The 20469-nt window shown below is 36.9% G+C and overlaps 4 protein-coding genes across 5 annotated transcripts in view; 3 read left to right on the top strand and 1 right to left on the bottom strand.

Annotated features, from left to right (window-relative positions):
* LOC128860742 (proton-coupled amino acid transporter-like protein CG1139) overlaps window positions 1-6693 on the top strand; it is a 31236-nt gene extending 24543 nt beyond the window's left edge. The window contains exons 2-7 of one of the 2 annotated variants that reach the window (XM_054098457.1): window positions 1649-1921; window positions 2852-3038; window positions 3102-3356; window positions 3444-3814; window positions 3869-4044; window positions 5992-6693. In XM_054098457.1, coding sequence (XP_053954432.1) covers window positions 1737-1921; window positions 2852-3038; window positions 3102-3356; window positions 3444-3814; window positions 3869-4044; window positions 5992-6239 — 1422 coding nt within the window. In that variant the 5' untranslated portion in view covers window positions 1649-1736 and the 3' untranslated portion in view covers window positions 6240-6693. Of the gene's footprint in view, window positions 1-1634; window positions 1922-2851; window positions 3039-3101; window positions 3357-3443; window positions 3815-3868; window positions 4045-5991 lie in introns of both variants that reach the window. The other variant, XM_054098456.1, reaches the window with a different exon arrangement.
* Window positions 6694-9265: 2572 nt separating this feature from the next.
* Window positions 9266-10707, top strand: LOC128859606 (nudC domain-containing protein 3). The gene is made up of 3 exons (XM_054096551.1): window positions 9266-9468; window positions 9543-10096; window positions 10329-10707. The coding sequence occupies exons 1-3, from the start codon at window positions 9365-9367 to the stop codon at window positions 10616-10618; spliced, it is 948 nt and encodes a 315-aa protein (XP_053952526.1). The 5' UTR covers window positions 9266-9364; the 3' UTR covers window positions 10619-10707.
* Window positions 10619-11829, bottom strand: LOC128859607 (nurim homolog). The gene is made up of 3 exons (XM_054096552.1): window positions 11355-11829; window positions 11114-11284; window positions 10619-11040 (listed from the first exon to the last, which is right to left on the bottom strand). Exons 1-3 carry the CDS (start codon window positions 11679-11681, stop codon window positions 10777-10779), a joined length of 762 nt encoding a protein of 253 aa, XP_053952527.1. The 5' UTR covers window positions 11682-11829; the 3' UTR covers window positions 10619-10776.
* A 3758-nt stretch (window positions 11830-15587) lies between these two features.
* Window positions 15588-19188, top strand: LOC128861527 (uncharacterized). Its single transcript, XM_054099720.1, has 2 exons — window positions 15588-15944; window positions 18918-19188. Exons 1-2 carry the CDS (start codon window positions 15672-15674, stop codon window positions 19080-19082), a joined length of 438 nt encoding a protein of 145 aa, XP_053955695.1. The 5' UTR covers window positions 15588-15671; the 3' UTR covers window positions 19083-19188.
* Window positions 19189-20469: the final 1281 nt, after the last annotated feature.

Raw genomic sequence — 20469 nt, 5'->3', positions numbered from 1 at the left:
AATGCCTAAACACAGATATTTTCATTTAATTCAGAGTTTATAGAATTTAGAATTAAGCATCGCATTTCAATGTTCAAACCTCCCCAAGATTGTTACGAAAATGCGAAACTTACTCTCTTTATAGAAAAATATATATAAACAGCACTGTCAGCCATCTAAAATGTGAACAAAAATCAGTTAACTTGATGCGGTGGAGAAGTTTGATATTTCTGAAACTCAACAGAGCTCTTAACTGCAATTAAAGTCTTTATGAAAATAGACTAATATGCACTTCGAATTGAAATACTTTCTAAGATTTTTCACTTTCTTAGATTTTGAACCTAAAATGCGAATCCAATCGAATCGAATCTAAAGTAAAAATATTTTTTACCGAATTCTCAATTTTCCTCACTCACTCAACACTACTTTTCTTTACATGGACTTTGACTCTGACGCGAGCCACGCAGGCCACTTTGTGTATGTGCGAAAATAATGGGTGTTTTTCAGGCGCACAGAACTTTCTACAGAGTTATTCGAGGGAGGTGTTCATCACCCACCCAAGTAAACACATTTCTATGACTCACATTTATATATATTCAATATTCTTTGGCAGTAAATTTCCAAAAGTAGACTTTAAAGGTCACAAATCGTGGAAATTATTTCACAAAATCATTGTTCAACAAAAAATTTATAATTGACAAAGACGAGGCGGTCTTCTGCCTTAGTGGCTTTGTGAAGGCGCAAAATTATCGCATTTGGAGCGACACGAATTAAGAACCAAAAAGATAAAAAAGTCACTAGTTGGTGTGGTTTGCATGGCAGAGGCAACATTGAACCACACTTTTTTCATAACGATAGCCTACACAAGAGAGATATTCGGCTTTATGGCATTCCATGTCAATACAAGTTGTCTGAGTGTTAAATGATTCCAGATGGTGGAGTCGAGATGGTGCGCGTCAGGTGACGGTATCATCTCAAACATGAGCCACCTAGTCCATTGACTTTTTTGGACTACTTTTTGTGTGAATATGCCTTCATGCATTTATATTGAAAAACGCGCTAGGAGCAACAACTTGAGAGCCGCTGATAAACTAACTACGATTGACGACCTGGATGCTGGGAAACTTAGTACCTCATCGAAACGACAGGATGGTACAATCGAGCTTGTCATATACTTGAAATTATTTATAAATATCAAACGATTTCTAATTTCCGAGCTGATAAAGCCATTTCATTGGTTTATGTTTTTCACTTGAATCACCCGTTGTTTGTTACTCATACTCAGCGTAGGACAATTGTCGTTGGCTTGAAATTTACATGCATTATTTTTGCTTCACTCCGCAATGCCAATGATCGCACATGCGAGTGCTAACATAAATTACTAAATATATATACTATTTTTATATTTTTTGCAATTACAATTCCTTTCTTTTATTACTCTTCAACGCCGTGAGGCAACATATATCTGGCTGTTGTGTATGTACTTATCCATATAAAAGTCACATCCATACATATGTACATACAAGAATTGTTGTCTGCTATATTTTAGGTTTTCGTGACAACAATTAAAAATGAGCAGACGCGCCAACAGTTTTAAGTTAAATTAATTTCTGCTTATGAATTTCTCATCTTTACTTCTCATCTTATTTCTCTAGTCTACTATTTTTAGCTACTAAACTAATTGAATCTGGCGAAAGAGGAGCGAAGATTTGTGAATCGTCTAGTACACTGAGCTCGAACGTTGAACCAGCGATTTTATGATGAGCAAAAATGGGCACAGCAATCCTACATTCATTGGCGACAATATTGTCAGCGACAAAGCGACCAACAAATATTCACTGGAGTTGGCTGAAAAGGGTGGCACGACGGTGGGTATGGTTGCGAAGGATCCTGGATATGAATATGAACCCTATGACAATCGTGAAGTAGAACATCCAACTACGTAAGTAGAGTAAATATGCCATATTGTACCAACAGAGTTCGATTAATCAATCGAATAGAAGGGAACCTTTGTTTGCGAGCTAGGAATGATTGTTTGTCAGAATGAAAAAAAAAGCCAAAGATTTGAATTAAATGCTCAAAACACATATGAAATTACATTCTGTCAAAAAATTAACATGAATTGGGCAATAAAACACAACATTTTTACGATTCGCTCAAATTTTTTATACCGCTCCCAATTTTTAGTATCGCATTCCGAAATAAAGTGTTGGTATAAGTAATGAATATCAATTCAATCATCAAAAAAGTTTGGGGAATCATTTGCAAATTGATTATTTTACCTTTGAAAGAGAATAAAGTCGTGAGTTCAAGTGATTGTTCGATGCTATTTGTTGAGTTCTTTGCTAGAAACTCGTACACGTTAATAGCCTTGGCTGCCGGTGAGCTGTGGTGCCCCAAAAATCCATTAATTTTTACCCCACAAAGTTTTATACAAATCTGCTTTTCCCAGACCATCTGACCTTTGTTTTTGAATTGTGGCGAACCTTTTAAGAGGGCTTTTTGAATCATCAAGTACTTGTGCTTTTTGGCAGAATGCATTGCCTCAAAATATACGTAAAACCCGTAGCAACAAATAATTTTCAAAATTTAATTTTAATTTCTATTATTATTATATATTTTGAAGCCCATTCAGTCGTCAAATAATTAACAAAAAACTGTACTTAAATCATAAGAGACCCCTAAAAACCAAATGGTGAAAAGATATAGTGCCCTTGAAGCTGAAGATAACGATTTCCTGATAATGGTTTACGTCTAGGGTATTAATTGTATTTATTTTATTTATATTACATAGTGTAATATTATAGTTCTTTAAATAAAATTTCATTTGCTCAAGTAAATTTTTTGTCACACAATTTTACTTACTCCTCAGCAATTCGGAAACACTATTTCATCTGCTGAAGAGTTCTTTGGGCACAGGCATTCTGGCTATGCCAAACGCTTTTCGCAATGCTGGCTATGTAACAGGTAGTATAGGTACCGTTATCATTGGGTTCATCTGTACCTATTGCATTCATCAGCTCGTTAAAGCCGAATATGAACTTTGTCGACGGAAAAAGGTTTGAAAACATTTGAATCGCTGTCCAAGCACTTTTAAACATTTTTTTGTTTTTCACGTCAAGGTGCCTAGCATGAATTATCCGGCCGTTGCAGAGAATGCATTTATGGAGGGCCCTTCCTTCTTTCGTAAATGTGCGCCCTATATTGGACACGTCGTTAATACATTCTTGCTAATCTATCAATTGGGCTGCTGTTGTGTCTATGTGGTTTTCGTAGCGTCAAACATCAAGTCGGTTGTCGATTTCTATCTAGAAGAACCCGTTGATGTACGCCTATGCATGCTGATCATTCTTCTGCCACTGATTCTTATCAATTGGGTAAGTATCCGAAAGGAATTTATACCTGCATATTGAAATGAAAATGCATACGTGTATTACCTCAATCGGTTTTCCTTTACTTTGCAGGTCCGCAATCTGAAGTACCTGGCTCCATTTTCAACCATTGCCAATGGCATTACAATGGTTTCATTTGGCATCATCTGCTACTACATATTCCGTGAGCCCTTCACCACCGATGACAAGGTAGCCATGGCGCCTCTTTCCGGCTTTCCGCTCTTCTTTGGTACAGTGCTCTTTGCCCTCGAGGCCATCGGTATTATACTTCCATTGGAAAATGAAATGAAATCGCCAAAAAAGTTTGGGGGCAGCTGCGGTGTACTCAACGTATCTATGGTATTAATTGTATTTCTATATTCGGGAATGGGTCTCTTTGGCTATTTGAATTATGGAAGTGAAGTTGAGGGATCAATTACGCTCAATCTACCATCGAAAGATATGTAAGCGAATTTAGTTTGTTTGCGAGCTAAATGTACAACTTGTGTCGTCTACAGCTTAGCGCAATGTGTGAAGGGTATGCTGGCGTTTGCGATATACATAACTCATGGCTTGGCGTGCTATGTAGCCATTGACATCACATGGAATGATTATGTGGCGGAGAAGTTGGGTCCGCAGCGAAAGAAACTTTTCTGGGAATATGTAGTGCGGACGTCTATGGTTCTGGTGACATGTAAGTACCGCTAGTGAAAAAATGAAGTAAGTAAAGTAAAGGTATATGATAGCCTCGTAGTCGAGTGGGCTGTGCGTTAGGTAGGTAGAAGTCGGCAACGGTTGCCGATCCATTGTGATACACAATGCTACGTCTCGTTAAATCATTTTGTTTTGAATGCAAACCCATTTATCTGGTTGACATTTATATCCCTTAGCTCATGAGTATCATTCAAGAACGATGAGCCAAAGTATCTAAACAGTGTGGCATACCATGCAGGACAATGACAAAGAAGATGACAGAGGCTTCCTCATTCTTGTAGCTTCTGAAATAGTCGAAATGAGGTGCATTCACTATTTGAACATGTCGGCCTAGGAGACAATGGGCTGTAATCAAAACAACTAACATAGAAATATTTTTCTTTAACCGGTTAAGTAGCGCCTGACGTCCCATTCCCGACCAAATTCTTTTTCAGACTACAGTCTGTATCAGAAGAAAGAAACCGGTTTTTTTCTTGTAACTTCAGGATATATTTCGTTTTGCTGCATAATAGTCCCACTGAAAGACTACAACGCCAATGCTAACTGAGGTTAGTGTCGTTCGAAACTTTTCCGTAAACGCAACCAAAAAAAAGGAGTGAGAAGTACACGAAGCGTTTTAACGCGGTATTTTTATGCACGTATTCGAAAGGGCCGAAATTATCTTAGGCCGCGGCTGCAAAAATTATTAAAAAATCAAAAAGGTTGTTGTGATGTGGAATCAATGGTATAAGGTGTACAAAAATATTGATGACTTTTTCGAGCGCGGCTTGAAGCGAGTGACGACAAAAAAGCAGGATAAAGTGATCGTTCAACTTTTTAAGCGGGACTCTTCTTTGTGACTACGCCAAGCACAATCAGTTCTTGCTAAAAAGGGAACAGAGTGTCAGTATCAACACCATCAAACGTCGACTGGAGGAGGCAAACAGATCCTACCGTCCCACATCATCAAAACCACAAAACAAAAAAAAAAGCAAATGACAATATTGGACTGGCCTTACCAGTCCCCAGACGCCAACCCCATTGAAAATGTGTGGGGAATTATGAAAACGCATCTTGTCGGAAAGCTAGTCCATGATTTAAAGCAACTCGTCCGTCAAGTTCGCAAAATCTAGTCTTGTTTGTTGACGAGCTACGCAGAAAAGCTGGTTCAAAACAGGAAGAAGTTGCCAGGCTATACTCGACAACGATGAAGACTACACGGCTTATTGAGTAACTGCTGTTCGTAGTTGTGTACATACTATCGTGTAAAAAAATTTTAAATATAAACCTTTTATACGTCATGAATAATCGCAGTTCCTTTTTTCTGACACGGGTTTCTGTGTTGGCCGAAGTGAAAAAGCTCTCTGTATCAGGAGGAAGGCGAGTAGTAGTTCCCTCTCTCGCTAATTTGCATGCCTTACAATGCCCTTGTATGTCACTATGCCCTGGCTCCCATGTCAAATGGGGGCGGAAATATGTCGTCATCTTGTTAAGAGATGCTCGGCATTTGCGAGCAATGTTGAAATTAGCAACAACCCTCCAAGAGATTTAATTGCTACTTGGCCATCAGAATAAATACAGATTTCTCTAAATGCAATCATATTTGCGTTACTGTCATTCGTTTGTCTCAGGTTCGAAACCCACAGTAAGCATGAACCATCTAATAAGGGAAAAAAGTTGTTTCTAATAGCGGTCGCTTCTCGGTAGGCAATGCCAAACCTCTCACTGCATTTCTTTCACAAAAAAGCTACTCATAAAAAACCATCTCTCCATTTGTGGAACAACTTCAAAACGTGCACCACAAATTGGAGTAGGAGCTCGGCCAAACACCCAAGAAAGGATGCACTACCCAATTATTTATATACCCGCATATGTACATATATTTATACTAAACAAGTTATAAAAAACAAAATCTAATATTTAGAAAATTATTTTTTTCCTTTCACAGTTCTTTTAGCCGTCGCCATACCAAATTTGGAACTCTTCATTTCCCTATTCGGCGCGCTTTGCCTTTCGGCGCTCGGATTAGCGTTCCCAGCAATGATTCAAATTTGTGTCCATTGGTATCATACGGAAGGTATTGCCAGAATATGGCTCCTGTCTAGCAATTTTGTGCTTATAATTGTCGGCATACTCGGCCTGGTAATTGGAACATCAACCTCGCTCTCAGAGATCATCGCCACCTTCTCCAAGTAAATGAAGGTGCTACACTAATAATATTACACAAACATTCTAATTGAATCCGTGATATTTTAAGTTACTGTTCCAACAATATTAATTTTATTCCTAAGACAATTAATATAAAGCAAATGCGAATATACGCATAAATGAATATTTTCAATATTGTTAAATAAAAAAAAAATTGTGTAAGCCTGAAAATGTAATGGAAAGTGCTCAAACGAATTGCCAAAAAGGTAATTCCACTTCTTGTTAATAACACTGAAACCGTTAGAATATTTAATTTATTAAGCAAAATTGTTGCCATTTTATATAAAATAGTATGTAAATAAATAGTAAATAGAATACTCGTAAAACAGAAACCATACTTTAGTATCAAATAAAATACTAAATCACAATCTTTCCAAAAAGAGTGCCTTCGAGAATCGTTAACATTTTATCGTTGTGTATAAAGTATTTTAAATATATCTTAAAATTAATGTACAAATTATTTATGATAAAATAAAAGTTTTCAAAATTCGAAATCTTAGAAAAAAATATTAAGAAACATGCGTTTAATTTTACTCTCAAATAGTTACTCCTGAATTTTTTTCAGTTTTCGAATAGAGACTAGGTATTGAAACACATTTTCGTTTCTTGAACTCTCTGTTACATTAATACCGCCAACGCGATAACCGCTTACGCGATTTTGGCCGAGGTTAACAAAGCGCACCAGTCGTTTAGTTCGCGTGCTAACCAGCGCCAGTTTGAAATACCAAGTGAAGCCAAGTCCTTTCCCCCCCCCCCCCCTGATCTATCTAACGCAGAGGACGTCTTCCTCGTCCCCGACTACCACCAGCTGGTACCGCATCAAATACTTTCAGAGCCGGAGCGTTTGTATCCATTCGGACAACATGACCCAGCCAACGTAGCCGCTGGATCTTTATTTGCTGCTCTATGTCTATGTCGTCGGAAAGCTCATACAGCTCATCGTTCCATCGCCTGCGATATTCGCCGCTGCCAACGTGCGAAGGTCCAAAAATCTTGCGCAGAATCTTTCTTACTGCTCAGTTGCCTACTTAGTCCAAAGTAGCACTTGTTGAAAAGAGTGACTCTCCGTTGGATTACAAGGCTGACATTGTTATCGGTGTTAATGCTGGGTTCTAAATAAACGAAGTCTCTTACAACCGCGAAATCATAACTGTCAACAGTGTCATGGGTACCGATAGGCGAGTGCGCCGACTGTTTTTTTATATTAGGTGGTTCTTCGTTTACCACCAGACCCATTTGCTTTTCTTTTTTATCCAGTTTGGAAAAGGGAGAACTAACAGCGCGATTGTTAAGGCCGAGGATGGTAATATCATGGGCATACCAATAATTGTACGCTCTTATAAAAATCATCTTTGAGTGATTAAGTTTTATAGCTCGCATGATCTTTTCCAGCATCAGATTAAAGAAATTACGGTACAACGTGTCACCCTATCCGAAACGTCGTTTGGTATCAAGCGGTTGTTAGAGGTCTTTCCCAATTCTGATGACGCTGCTGGTACGCAATCTTGCATAGCCGTATTAGTTTCGCAAATTCAGACATCCCGGCAAATAAGCAACTCCTTCTCGTGCTGTCGCATGCAGCATCTGATCGATTGTAGATTTTTCATGTCTAAAACCACACTGATAAGATCCAATTAGTTGGTAGATGGTGGACTTTAGTCTTTCACACAATATGCTCGCTAGAACCTTACAGGCGATAGGCACAGATTGCTGTATCACCCTTCTTGTGGATTGAGCAGAGCACACTTATATTCCAGTTGTCACTATTTAGCAGGTTTAAGAAGTCTTCCTTGCATAATTCAAGCACGCTCTAGATTTCAGTCACCAGATCGCTGTCTTTTTTTAACAGGAAATCGCCCCGACGAAGAAACCTTCTGTAAGCCGTCTAACTTTGTGGTATAGGTTTTGGGCGTTTGGCCAGTATCTCAAGCTCCTCGCACTCATGTATTTCCGCCTCTCGTTTCTTCCTTCTGATAATACGTCTCTCTTCCTGCTCCAGTGTTCCTGCATGACGGATTGGTGGGCAGTACTCTCAGAGAGCAAGAGTGTCTTCTGTCTGTTGCGATTGCAGCCTCCCGATATCGTACATTCTTAACAGTTAGATGTACGTTTTTTGTTGCACAAAGGCGTGTTAATATTTTGGCTGCTACAAGATAATGATCCGAGTCGATGTTGGCTCCTCTATCACAACATGATCGATCTGGTTTCGCGTTTTTCAATCAGTAGACAGCCAGGCAGCTTGGTGTATATTTTTATGCTGGAATCTGGTTCTAAAAACTACCATATTTCAAGCCTCGGTGAAGTCGATCAGCCTCTGTCCGCTACCGGATGTTTCCCCCCTTGTCCACCCTGGCATTGAAGTCGTCCAGCACGATTTTTATGTCGTAGCGGGGGCAGCGCTCATAGAAACGTTCCAGGCGCTCATAGAAGGAATCTTTGGTCACATCGTCCTTCTCTTCCATCAGGGCGGGGCTGCAAATGAGCGAGATGTTGAAAAATCTCAACTGGGAGATAAATGTGTCTACATTGTCCTCTTCTGCCTCCATAGCCTCGCGCAGTCGTACTGGCAGCTCTGTTTTGTTTCCTGAAGTTAGTAAGCCGTGCTGTTCCACCTCATTCTTATGTTGGGAATTCTTAAATTCACTCAACTTTACCAACTATAGGAACCTAATTTATGGGACTTTATTCAGCAATTCTGTTACCAACTGTTATATTTTTCTCGAAATAAATAGTCTCTCTATAATTCCTGCGTATGCTCACACAGTATTCAGTCTTAAGTTGAACGTGGGAGCGTGTGAATGTAAAGTAAAATAATTTAACATTGAAATTCAATTAACAAGCAAATTGTGTTAATATTGGTCTTTGACTTTTATTTAGCAATCCGGCGATCGAACTCAGACAAATTATAAAATTATAGAGAAGCGTTTTATTGGAGAAAAACGTAACAATACAGAGCTAAATGAAAATCAGCTGAAACCTCTGGCAACACTGGGAGTATTTATTTATATTACATCAAAAAGTTAACACATCAATTGCTTGTCAATTTTGCTAAAGAAACTTAATTCGTAAGTTCCAAAACACATTAATAAAACCACTTTTATTACGAACTATCTATGATGGGTTGCTTACGCACAGACGCGATTTTTATGGAAATTCTAGAAGAACGCAAAACAATAACAGGTTTCCTTGATGCCGTTTTTGGATTCCTTCGAAGAAAGTATGCCGATATGTTTATGTTCGCCTTCATTATTCAAAATACAAATGAAAATTATATATTTCTCTTTCTATTAGAACGGATTTCTATTACATTAAAAAAGATCCCAGTGAAAAAATTGGGTTTGGTAAGGGCGTACGTGAGCAGATTCTATTCGGTGCGATGCAGCGCTATGATCCGGAATGCAAATTGAATAATCTAGTCGCCGAAAGTACGGAAGACGATGGTATTTATGCGCCCCCTGCTGTGGAAGAAGTTGAAGTAGAAACAGAAGAGATGGATACGGACCTCGGAAAAGATGCCAATTCTTCACAACAATCCAAAGACTTGAGTACAGCTACACCGCCAAAATCGCAAGGCACCTATTTCACAGCAGCAGATTATAAAAACGGCTCATGTTTTAAAAATTACTGTTGGTCACAAACATTGAGCGAAGTAGAGTTACATGTTAAATTGCCTAGTGATTTAAAAAGTGCAAAATCGATTAGCATTGATGTTAAACCCGAACAGATTTCGGTGCAGAGTCGACTTAATCCCAATGATATTCTTGTAAATGGCCAGATCAGTAATAGATGCAAACACCACGACGCAGTATGGACGATAACGGATGGAAAACTATCAATAAGTCTGGGTAAATATCATATCGAAAATATAACAAACTCCGGCGCTTTATTTACAAACCACAATGAAAATGTACAAGCTACTCATCTTTATTTAGAATTAACATATCGCCAATTGCGCTTATGCTCGATTATTATGTTTATAAATAAGAGAAACTGGCATTTCACCCCAATTTTAATAATTGGATTGCATTTATATATGTATAGTTAAATAAAATGGAATATTTTCTTACATTTTGTCAGACAAAAGGAAAGAAATATGGTGGGAGAAATTCTTCACTACAGAAGATCCGATAGATGTGAAGAAAATTGATTGCGAGCGGTACATTGATGAATTGCCAGAAGATTCTCAGGCTGCAATACATAAACTCCGTACTCAACAATTAGAGCAAGATGGTATGAATACGGAGCATGCATCGACTGACTTCGACAGCAAAGACAGCACTCTTGAGAGATTACGCACAGCGTGGGATGCAGAAGGATCACCATTCAGAGGACAACCATTTGATCCATCCGTTGTAAAATTCAGCTAATGATATTTTCTAAACTTTTTTATTAGTATATTAGTACAAAACTGTGGATATTATATAAATCTTAAGCACTAAAACTTATTGCAATGAAAGATGTATTTTAATTAATGCTTTGTGTGTTGAGATTGCGTTGATCTTGCGCATATTGTGTTGGCAAATCTCTATTCGATTTTGAGTTCCTGCACTTTGCGTTGAAATTGATTACGTTGATATGCTACATCACTACGATCCGTTGACCAAGCGAAGAACATGTAAGTCGTCAGTAACAGTGCCAGCAACAATCTGTCTATAGTCATTAGGTTCGTAGCCCATAAGATTACACTTAAACCGACAAAAGACGGATGACGTACATGACTATAGAGTTGACGCAGCCTAAATGATTTGTAAGCGGACGGTTGCGCATAATCCTTCATGTCATAATAAGCCTAGGAAGCGATAAAAAAAAGGTAGAACTGACAGCTGCGAACATCTAAAATATGTATGAACATGCAGCAATACCTGTTTTACTCCCAGTATTTCTGGCAGATCCATGATAATACTGCCTCCATAAATTATCATCCAAGCAAATGCATGTACCAAAGAAAACGTCCACCACAACACATTACTAGACGCCACATCCACCTGCCAAATTACTATGGACTGAGCAGGTAACCAATGTCGTAGAAGATACTGCGTATACAATTTGTAAACAAATACGTATTAGTGCCAACAACAAAAATAAACAAGTGATTATTAGTACATGTAAACTTAACGATGACGTAAGGCAATATATTGATCGCTCAGCTGCTGCCAGTCCCATCTTTTCCATAATGCCTTTTACGAACGCAGACTTCATACAACTATGTTGTAATATAAATCCAATTATGTAGAGGGTGTCAAACACCATTGGACCGTAACTAGTTTCCAAGCGAGATTTGTTGTCCAGCAAATTAAACACCCACACATAAATTTTTGGTACATTTCGAGGACGCGACAAGAAAAGCATAAACGATCCGACCACATAAAATGTATATACAAAAGCCACCAAGGATATTAGGAAGACCAGTAATTGTTTTAATGACACCATGGTCCTAAATTTATTTGTAGGTGGTTGAATCAAAAATATAATCGAGCCTCGCGTATACACAGCACTTCAACGACGTGAAAAATGTAAACAAAATTCAAGCTATTTTGGTTTTCATAGAGTTGCCTTAACTTCACAAATTGTCGATTATGAAAAGTCGACTAGCAAATGTTTTACGTTGAAATTTAAAACTCACTTACACAAGCAACACTGAAAAAAAAACTCTTTGTACCTCTGATTGTATTTCTGTACGCACGATTTATATATATAACTTATAATACGTTCACATATAGTAGATGATCTACTTTTTCGCACTTAACTCAAAATCCGTAATTAAAAGGCGCGATTCCCATACAAAATTTCTCTCCCAAAATCTGAAATTATAAAACAATCCTAGATAATAACGATACTTTTTGACATGCAACCCTGTGTTTTCGGTGTTATCGATAATTATTATTACGAATGTAAGGAGAAACATCAAAATAAAAACTAAATGAAATATGATAGATGCCGGCAAAGAAAACAGGTCTTTAAACATAATTCGAATAAAATTTTTGTTAAATATTATTAATTAGGGATTCATTTTAGAGAAAAATGCGTGGGTCCATAAACGTTTTGTCCTCTTATTATATATATACATATATAATTGGCGCGTACACCCTTTTTGGGTGTTTGGCCGAGCTCCTCCTCCTATTTGTAGCGTGCGTCTTGATGTTGTTCCACAAATTGTCCTCTTATTACTTATTATAAAATGTAATATAAAATATCCCATGCGCATTGCTGCCTAAATTTTTTGCAACCTCAGCAAACGTCGTATACGCATTTCCTCCAACTGTTTATTATTAGCAGCCAATTGCGCAATTAAATTAGCAATTCCTTCTGCTTGTATTTTCTTCATATCGTTAATAATAACTAAAGAAACCAAAAACACGGAAATATTCCACCACAATAATTTCTATGAAGAAAAACCTCTCAAAGCAGTCTTAACAGCTGATTGTCAATTTTGCAGGTAATCTGCCATATGTGAACGGGTAGATTAATTTGGTGGATTTATAGGTGATTAATGCATATTGGAACGTATTATTAAATTTTATGGGAATGATATAGTCTTGACGTCTGGTGGTAAAAAAATAGACTTACCATTTGCGTGCTTTCCATTGTTCATGTTCCTAATACACGTTTTCTTACACCGATCTCGTGCTCTTATGCTGTGTCTCCGCGGTTCTTAAATTACTCTCCCATTCGTAATGGGGTATCTCATTCGTAATTCGTTTCCCAATTATCCTTCGAATTACTTCACTCGGCATACAAAATTTTTAGAAGGAGTTAGTTCATTTGTAAGTAATTCAGTCTCAATTACTTTGCAGACTGCGAACAAATCGTAGTCTTAATTAATTAATTTTATTTTATCGGAAACTTATCAAAATTTGCTGTCAGCCCAAACAAAAAGTAAGTAATAGCCTAGACAAACGGTGACGTTAATCGGGATTAACGATTTAAGGAATTAAGGGCAACTAATGTAGAGACTTAATTCTGATAATTTAAGCAGATTAGGGAAATTTTCGATGGCAACATTACCGAAATAACAGTTAATACCTATTATGAAAGAAAAATATTGAAACTTTTAAGGCCGGCGGGCCAATTAAAAGGTCAAAAAAATCGATTTTTTTTTTCTGAAATCAATAGCTTAGATATTCAAGAACATGAGACACAAATTTTCAGAGCTAAATTCCAAGTATTTGCAGAGCTACAGAGCCGAGCGTAGTGCGGCGTCGAGCAACCGTGCGCTTATTGTTGTAGTTTGAAGCGCGTTTTCTCGGCTTTTCATTTTCACGATTTTACCTAATTTATGTACACGATTGCAAAAAAACTAAACGAGCTATCCATTTCATTCAAAATGCGTTATCTTCAGTATTGTTTTCTCTTCTATGTGAACTAAAAAAAACATCCAAAAACTTTTTTAAGCGACTTTTTTACCCAGTTGAAGAGTTTTTTTTTTTCCTTGAAAAACCACTTTTTTTTCTACCTTCCACAAAAATTCGAATTTTACGTGTTTCTCCCAATTTTCTTAGTTCACATCGAAGATAATTACATCAAAATTAATAATCTTTTTTTTTTTTTTTGTTTTCAGATGAAAATTGCAAGTTGTATCTAGTACAAAAGTTGGATACAGGCGCTCTGGGAATCTATTGATAACTCGGCTTACAATATATTGTTGGAGATTGTACAAATTTTTTTTTTTTAGTTCAAATATATATTAAACTATCCCCAGAACTTCATTTGGCTAATTGTTTTTTTTCTCATCCTACAACGCTTCGCGAAAACTACTGAATTTAGGGCATCTAATTGGCCCGCCGGCCTTAACGAGAAGAACAAGAAAGACTGAATGCAAGCATTAATTATTTTGATATTTCGTAGCAGTTTGAAAAATTGCAATTTAAGATTTTTTTAAATAAATAATTATTTCTTAGTATCAAAGCAGCTAATACCTGTATTTGTTGCCGGCGGTCCATTTTTTACTGACACAACTTCTCAATACACAAATCAGTTGCTCACTAATCCGCGTAACAACCGTCTGTCACACTACAATTTTAATTCGAATTAACTGCGCCGTTAATCCAAACTAACTCCGCCGACTGTCTAGGCTATAAGACACTGCGTGTCACTAGTTCTAGGTGATCAGATGGGCTCCCCACAAGGTGGATTTAATAAGGTGACAGCATTCACCCAGCTGAATTTTTCGCCGTAGGTATGGCTTATGTCAAAATGATATGCTTTGTTTGTATGTATTGGTATGTCTACATTCGTATGTTTACATTTGCTTGCTGATTTTGACATGATGCTTGCACCAAACGCAACAACAAATACATGTAGGGTTTTACTTATATGTGTTTGCTGTCACCTGTAATAAATTCGCCTTGGCTCCGCATGATTCAAAACAGAACGGTCAATTGCCTTAAATGTTGCCAGCAACAATTCTTTGATTTTTCCCTATGTGCTACCGGCTAGCGATTTGAGGACGTTGTTGCGATTTTGAACTTAAATAGCGGTTATCCGGGCTGAGAATGTGAGCAAACTATGAAGGGTAACACTTAGTAACTTGGGGGTTATTGCCAGTCAGTGTTAGCGAGTCATCGGATTTAACCTTCAGTTGTAATTTGACCTCTTTCCTATAGGTGTTGATTTGAACGATATTACATTTAGTACATAATGGCATGCATGACAAATCTTGGATCTACGAACATGACCCAGAACAAAACAGCCATCGACAGTATGGGTGTTTCAAGACGAGCTTAATCCAACAAAAATTGTTCGCTAAAGAAACACCTTAAAATACGATCGGATGTTTTTTCAGAGAATCTGGTCATGTCGCAACTTTTATACTGGAGAAACTTAAAACAGTATATTCTGATCGGTACAAAACCAACCACCGAAGACAAATGATTCTTTGCCCCGACAAGGCAAGGCTTCGCGTATCAGCGCACACAAGAGAGTTTTTGAGCACTCAAAATATCGAATTAATGGATCACCCGCCTAATAATTTCCGTTTACTTCCAAATATCAAAAACAAAATGTGGGCTCCACTGTTTTTTCAACACTTGAAGCAGCTGCTGAAACTTTAAACAGCTCCTTTTAGAAGTGTCCACTTCCGAGTGACAAAAGTGCTTTGGAAATTGGAGCGAGTGTAAAAGTATATTGACTTCCAAGGAGAATATTTTGAAAAGCAATAAAGCACTTTTCATTATTAATTTACTGTATTTTCATTATTGGGCGCAAAGCATAAAAGGTAATCCTCGTACAATGATTTTAGAACGATTCTTAAATCAAAGTCAATTGACATATTTATGTATGTATGTGCCATGAATCATGTGTATGTACAAAAAAAAATTATCACAAATAACGTAACGAACTCCAAAATTATTTTTTAAATTGTCATACATACATAAATTACATACCCCGAAAAATTTTATTTATATACCGCTATTTGCAAAAATGGGCGAAGTCAGTGAGCTAAATAATGAATTCGATTGCTTGCTGGAGAAACTGGAATGTATTCATCAACATTTGAATTTCCGCGAAAAGTCCATTGTTACCGAATGGATAAAAAAGCTAAAGAAGTCGAATGAAACTTTGGACGAACTGAAACTGCGTTTAGATTTTATTGAATATTTTATCAACTGCTGGAAATGTGGCATCTTTAGCTCGGAGCCCTTCAATAAAGTGCCACAGCCGAACACCCCGTTGCACAAGTTGCGATATATGTTGGTATGTATGTATGCACGTCACTCTAATGTGATTTTGTAAGTAGGTATGCATGTTGCTATGTTAGTAATTTAAGGATAGCTAACTGTGCATTGCATATGATGGGAAATTGTCCTAGCATATGTCCGAAATTAAAAAATAAAACACAGGGACAGAATAAGGACTGCTGTGTTTAGAAAGATAATTCGACAAATCAAAAAGGATTTCTCTTGCGCAAATACAGGCCCTTAAAACACTTTATCAAATGTTAGTAGAAACTATTTTTAGGAATGAAATTGAAAATAATTTCTAAATATTTGCCGTGGGGCATACTTGTTCTTGTTGTTGTAGCAGCATAAATATTCACCATACACGCATGGAGAAGGTTGCTGGAGTGAAAGTCCTTGACCGGATATAAATCCGTCTCGTTCTGGTAACGTAGGTTCGACTGTCGTGGGAACACCTTGGAACATATTCTTATACATTTGTTAAACTGAAATAACTTTAAAAGAAATTCACCCTGTTTTATGTTGCTATCACAGAGAATTCAGCAGTAAAACAACTGATTGATTTTTTTCTTGCAACTTGGTGGTTTGAATGTCAAAGTGATCTGTTTTTTGTGGTTTTGTTTTTTGTATAGATTCTGATTTTAGTTTTGATATTCAAACCATCAAATTGCAATAAAAAAATATAGGGTTTGCCAAACAGAGGTGTTATTTTGATATTCAAAGAAAAATGCTATTTCTTAATATAAATGATCGGATGTTTATTTCATTATAAAGAGGAAGGTACGCCGTTAATAGTGGAAAATAACATCAGGCAAATGACCACCACGACAACGCTTACAGGACAATATCCTCTTCATGGAATTTTCCATAACCGAATTGCAAAGTGGCTGCCCTATGTTCTCGATAGCCTCACGAATTCCATCTTTGAGGTCTTGAATCGACCCTGGGCTGGTGGCGTAGACCTTCTTTTTGACGTGGCCCCAAAGAAAAAAGTCACAAGGTGTTAAACCACAAAACCTCGGTGGCCAATTGTGATCACCTTTTCGAGAGATAACACGGTCCGGAAACTTTTCCCGTAAAAGATCAATGGTTTCGTTGCTTGTGTGGCACGTAGCGCCTCCTTGTTGAAAATAAACGTTGTCCAGATCAATGCCATCCAATTCCGGCCATAAAAAATCGTTAATCATCTCTCGATAGCGCAATCCATTCCCCAATAACACCTGTTATTGGAAAGCTCCATACTTGTAAGTTTTGCATATCTGTCGGGTGTTTTTTTAGCTGCATGGCAACTATCGATTTAAGGTTTGACAGCTGAGAATGGAAAACTGTGTTGTCATTTCTGTTCAGTAGGATTTGGCAAGGCATCATTAATAGTCTAACGCCAGAAAAACGCTTTCGAATTGAAATTTACTTTGAAAAAAAAAAAAAAAAATCTGTTCGCGATGGTCATAGAACCTTCCTCAAAAATTAATCAGCTAAACATCGACGACCGTCGCAAAATGGCTGCTCGATAAGAAGTTCGCATAGATCTATCACAGACAAGATGGCGCAACTTGTCATACAGCGCGCTTAACAATCGATTTATTGAGATATTCAAGCCACCATTGACCTAATACGGTAGCTTTATTGGAAAAAGTAGTCAAAAATTGGACTGATGGAAGGGACTATGTAACTCGTAGCCGCATCGGACATACATATGTCAGATATCATATTCAAAAAATAAATGCCATCACATTATCTACCAGATTATAATACACAAAAATTCATTCTAACGACATTTCTGTTTTGTATTAAATCAAATTCTCAAGTTTGGATAAAAAGAAATCCATTATTTTCGTGTATAATTTTTGCGCAAATGGTTCAAAACTGTTTTATGGTCGATCTTTAGCTCCTCGGCGACGCTACTACTACTAACATGCCGGCCAACTCCGATTATTCCTGTGATTTTATGGAAATTTTCAACATCCTCGACATTTTCTTTAACATCAAAAATGCCTGAACGGAATCGACGAAACCAAAATTGCACGTAATTAGCTGTTAAAGTACCAGGCACCATAAACACAATTCACAATTTCAGCGGCCTGGCTTGCATTTTCGCCTTTATCAAAGAAAAATTGTCAAATGCACCGAATTTTCTCTTTGTTGACCTTCATTGTTAACACCCTGCAACTCACAACTGAATGGAACAAACAAAAAACAATAATTTTCTTAGTGTGAAATGTCGCGCTGACACCGAGCATAAATTTAAAGAAAATCGATACTTTACGAGATATCGATCACTAGAGCCATCTACCGAGAAAATAATGGATTTCTTTTTCCCCAAACTAATATTTAGTAAATTAAAAAAAAAATCAGCTGCTAAGCTGACGCACAATTTCGTCAGTTTTGTTTACAAACAACTTTTTCCCCACTCTACTCCCTTCCTTTTCATCAACTTAACCTAACATTAGATTTATGGGGGGTTGGACAAGTCCAAGTACTCAGTCAGGAGACCATTGTACTAAACTCGGATAGATTTCAGTAGAAAGAATAGAGAGGTAGGAAAGATAACATGTGGGTGGTAAGACGAAAAAATTAGTTTGAGGTCACTCTTCCACAAATCTCTTGAATTCATTGATGAATCTTAAGAGATCCGGAAGAGTATGAACGTTTTCACGACAGTCGGTTCTACGTTACTGAAACGACCCGGATTTATATCCGGCCAAGGACTGTGACTTCAGCAGCATTCCCCGTATGTCAATATGGGGAATGTTTATGCTGCTACAACAACAACAACAACATATCATTTATGTTTACAAAAATACTATTCTGACGCTTTCTTCTTAGTATTTCAACTCACTTTATCTACAATTACGTGACAGCAAAATTGTATGCTCTTTTCTCCATTTCGATCTCCGTAATTTTTTACTTATCATTCGCGAATTCGTTCGCCCATTAATTGCGTAAGCAAACCATTGACATAAGTACGTATGCATTTTTTTTTCTTCAGCCACCCGACCACAAAATTCGCAGTGTTGATGCAACTTCAGACGAACAACGCAGACTTTATATTGAAGAAATGTTTGAAAGTATGCCGGACAGGGGCGCCTTTCTCTCCGATCAACCGGTGCCTCTGGATGGAACATTCTTTTTGGTGTTGATAAATCAAAAATAAATTTTGCACAAACACTAATTTTATTTTATTTCAAAGTATGTATACATAAATTTAATTTTAGTCAAAATGTACAATACATATGTATGTAAAATTTAAAATTGCAACTTAGTTCTATACATATTTTCTCAATCTTAAAACCATTCATATACGCGTAGTTTTAAAATACACTCGTATATGTTTGCATTATAGCTCGTATTTAAGTTGTATTTTCTTGATTACTTATTCAATTACTTTCAACTCCAATTCACGACAAAATTTGTTTACGTGCAATAAAATGCTTACATTTACATTTATATTAATTTATCGGTGTCAATTACATACATACTCGTATATATATATCCTCTTAGTTTGTATTTACAATCTTACAAATGCAATTTTATTTTATTTGAATTGATTCCATTAAAAATAGCAAAGAAATACTAAGGTCGGACAGAACCGAACTTTAATTATATACTCGGCGCAAATTTTTCAAAACTTCTAAACAGCCGTTTAATGTCATAGAGGCCGCATGCCAAGTTGATATTTCTACCAATTTCAATGCACGGTTCAACACATATTTATATGTGTACATATATGTATACCGTATACTTTATAGACGGACGGAAATGAAATGTTTGTTTTTGTTTCTATGTCTTGTTATTGCACTTACTAGCGGTCGGTACCACGACAAGTGTACTAAGCTTTATTAAAATTATATAGTAAATTTTTACTCGAGTTTTCGGGTGCACACACAGACGGACTGAAGGACGGCCGAACGAACATACCTGGCTTGAGCGATTCTGCCCATCATTTAAACATTTTAGGTTATATATGTACTATATGTTCACATCCAACTCAACTCCGCTATGCTCGTACAAACAACCGTTATACTAATACGCTCGAGTATAGAAAATAAATCAAATTTGACTGTAATCCTACAAGTAAGCTAACCTAAGCCACATTCTAGTTGGTACTTACATATTTTAAGTGCGGGAGTGAGTTTTAGTTTTTAGTTCCAAAACTTCTAGTTGTGGCGAAAAATAATATAAAATATAGAAAACCAGCATCGGTTGTATATGTACGCAATATTATCATCTATTATATGTATATATATTGTATATATATTTTTTTTGTTGAAAAAGCAAGTAAATCCAGTATATATGTATGTATGTTTATATACTCGTAAAATTAATAAAAATAATTATGACAATAAAAGAGGTTGTTGTGTCGCTATAGTGCTTAAATACGCAACTGCGCTTTCAATAAAATTCATTAATTATTAGATCCCTATGGCTAGTGCATTTAAGCAGATATTTAAATTGTTACATATAATTACTTAACTTTAGCCAGATCTACAACTTTTTAGCGAGTCAAATAATACAATTCGATGTTCTTGTAGATGGGGCAT

Source organism: Anastrepha ludens, chromosome 4 (genome assembly GCF_028408465.1).
Source record: "Anastrepha ludens isolate Willacy chromosome 4, idAnaLude1.1, whole genome shotgun sequence".
Classification (NCBI taxonomy): Eukaryota; Metazoa; Arthropoda; class Insecta; order Diptera; family Tephritidae; genus Anastrepha; species Anastrepha ludens.
The sequence above is the reverse complement of the archived record's forward strand: the minus strand, read 5'-3'. Positions and strand labels throughout refer to the sequence as shown.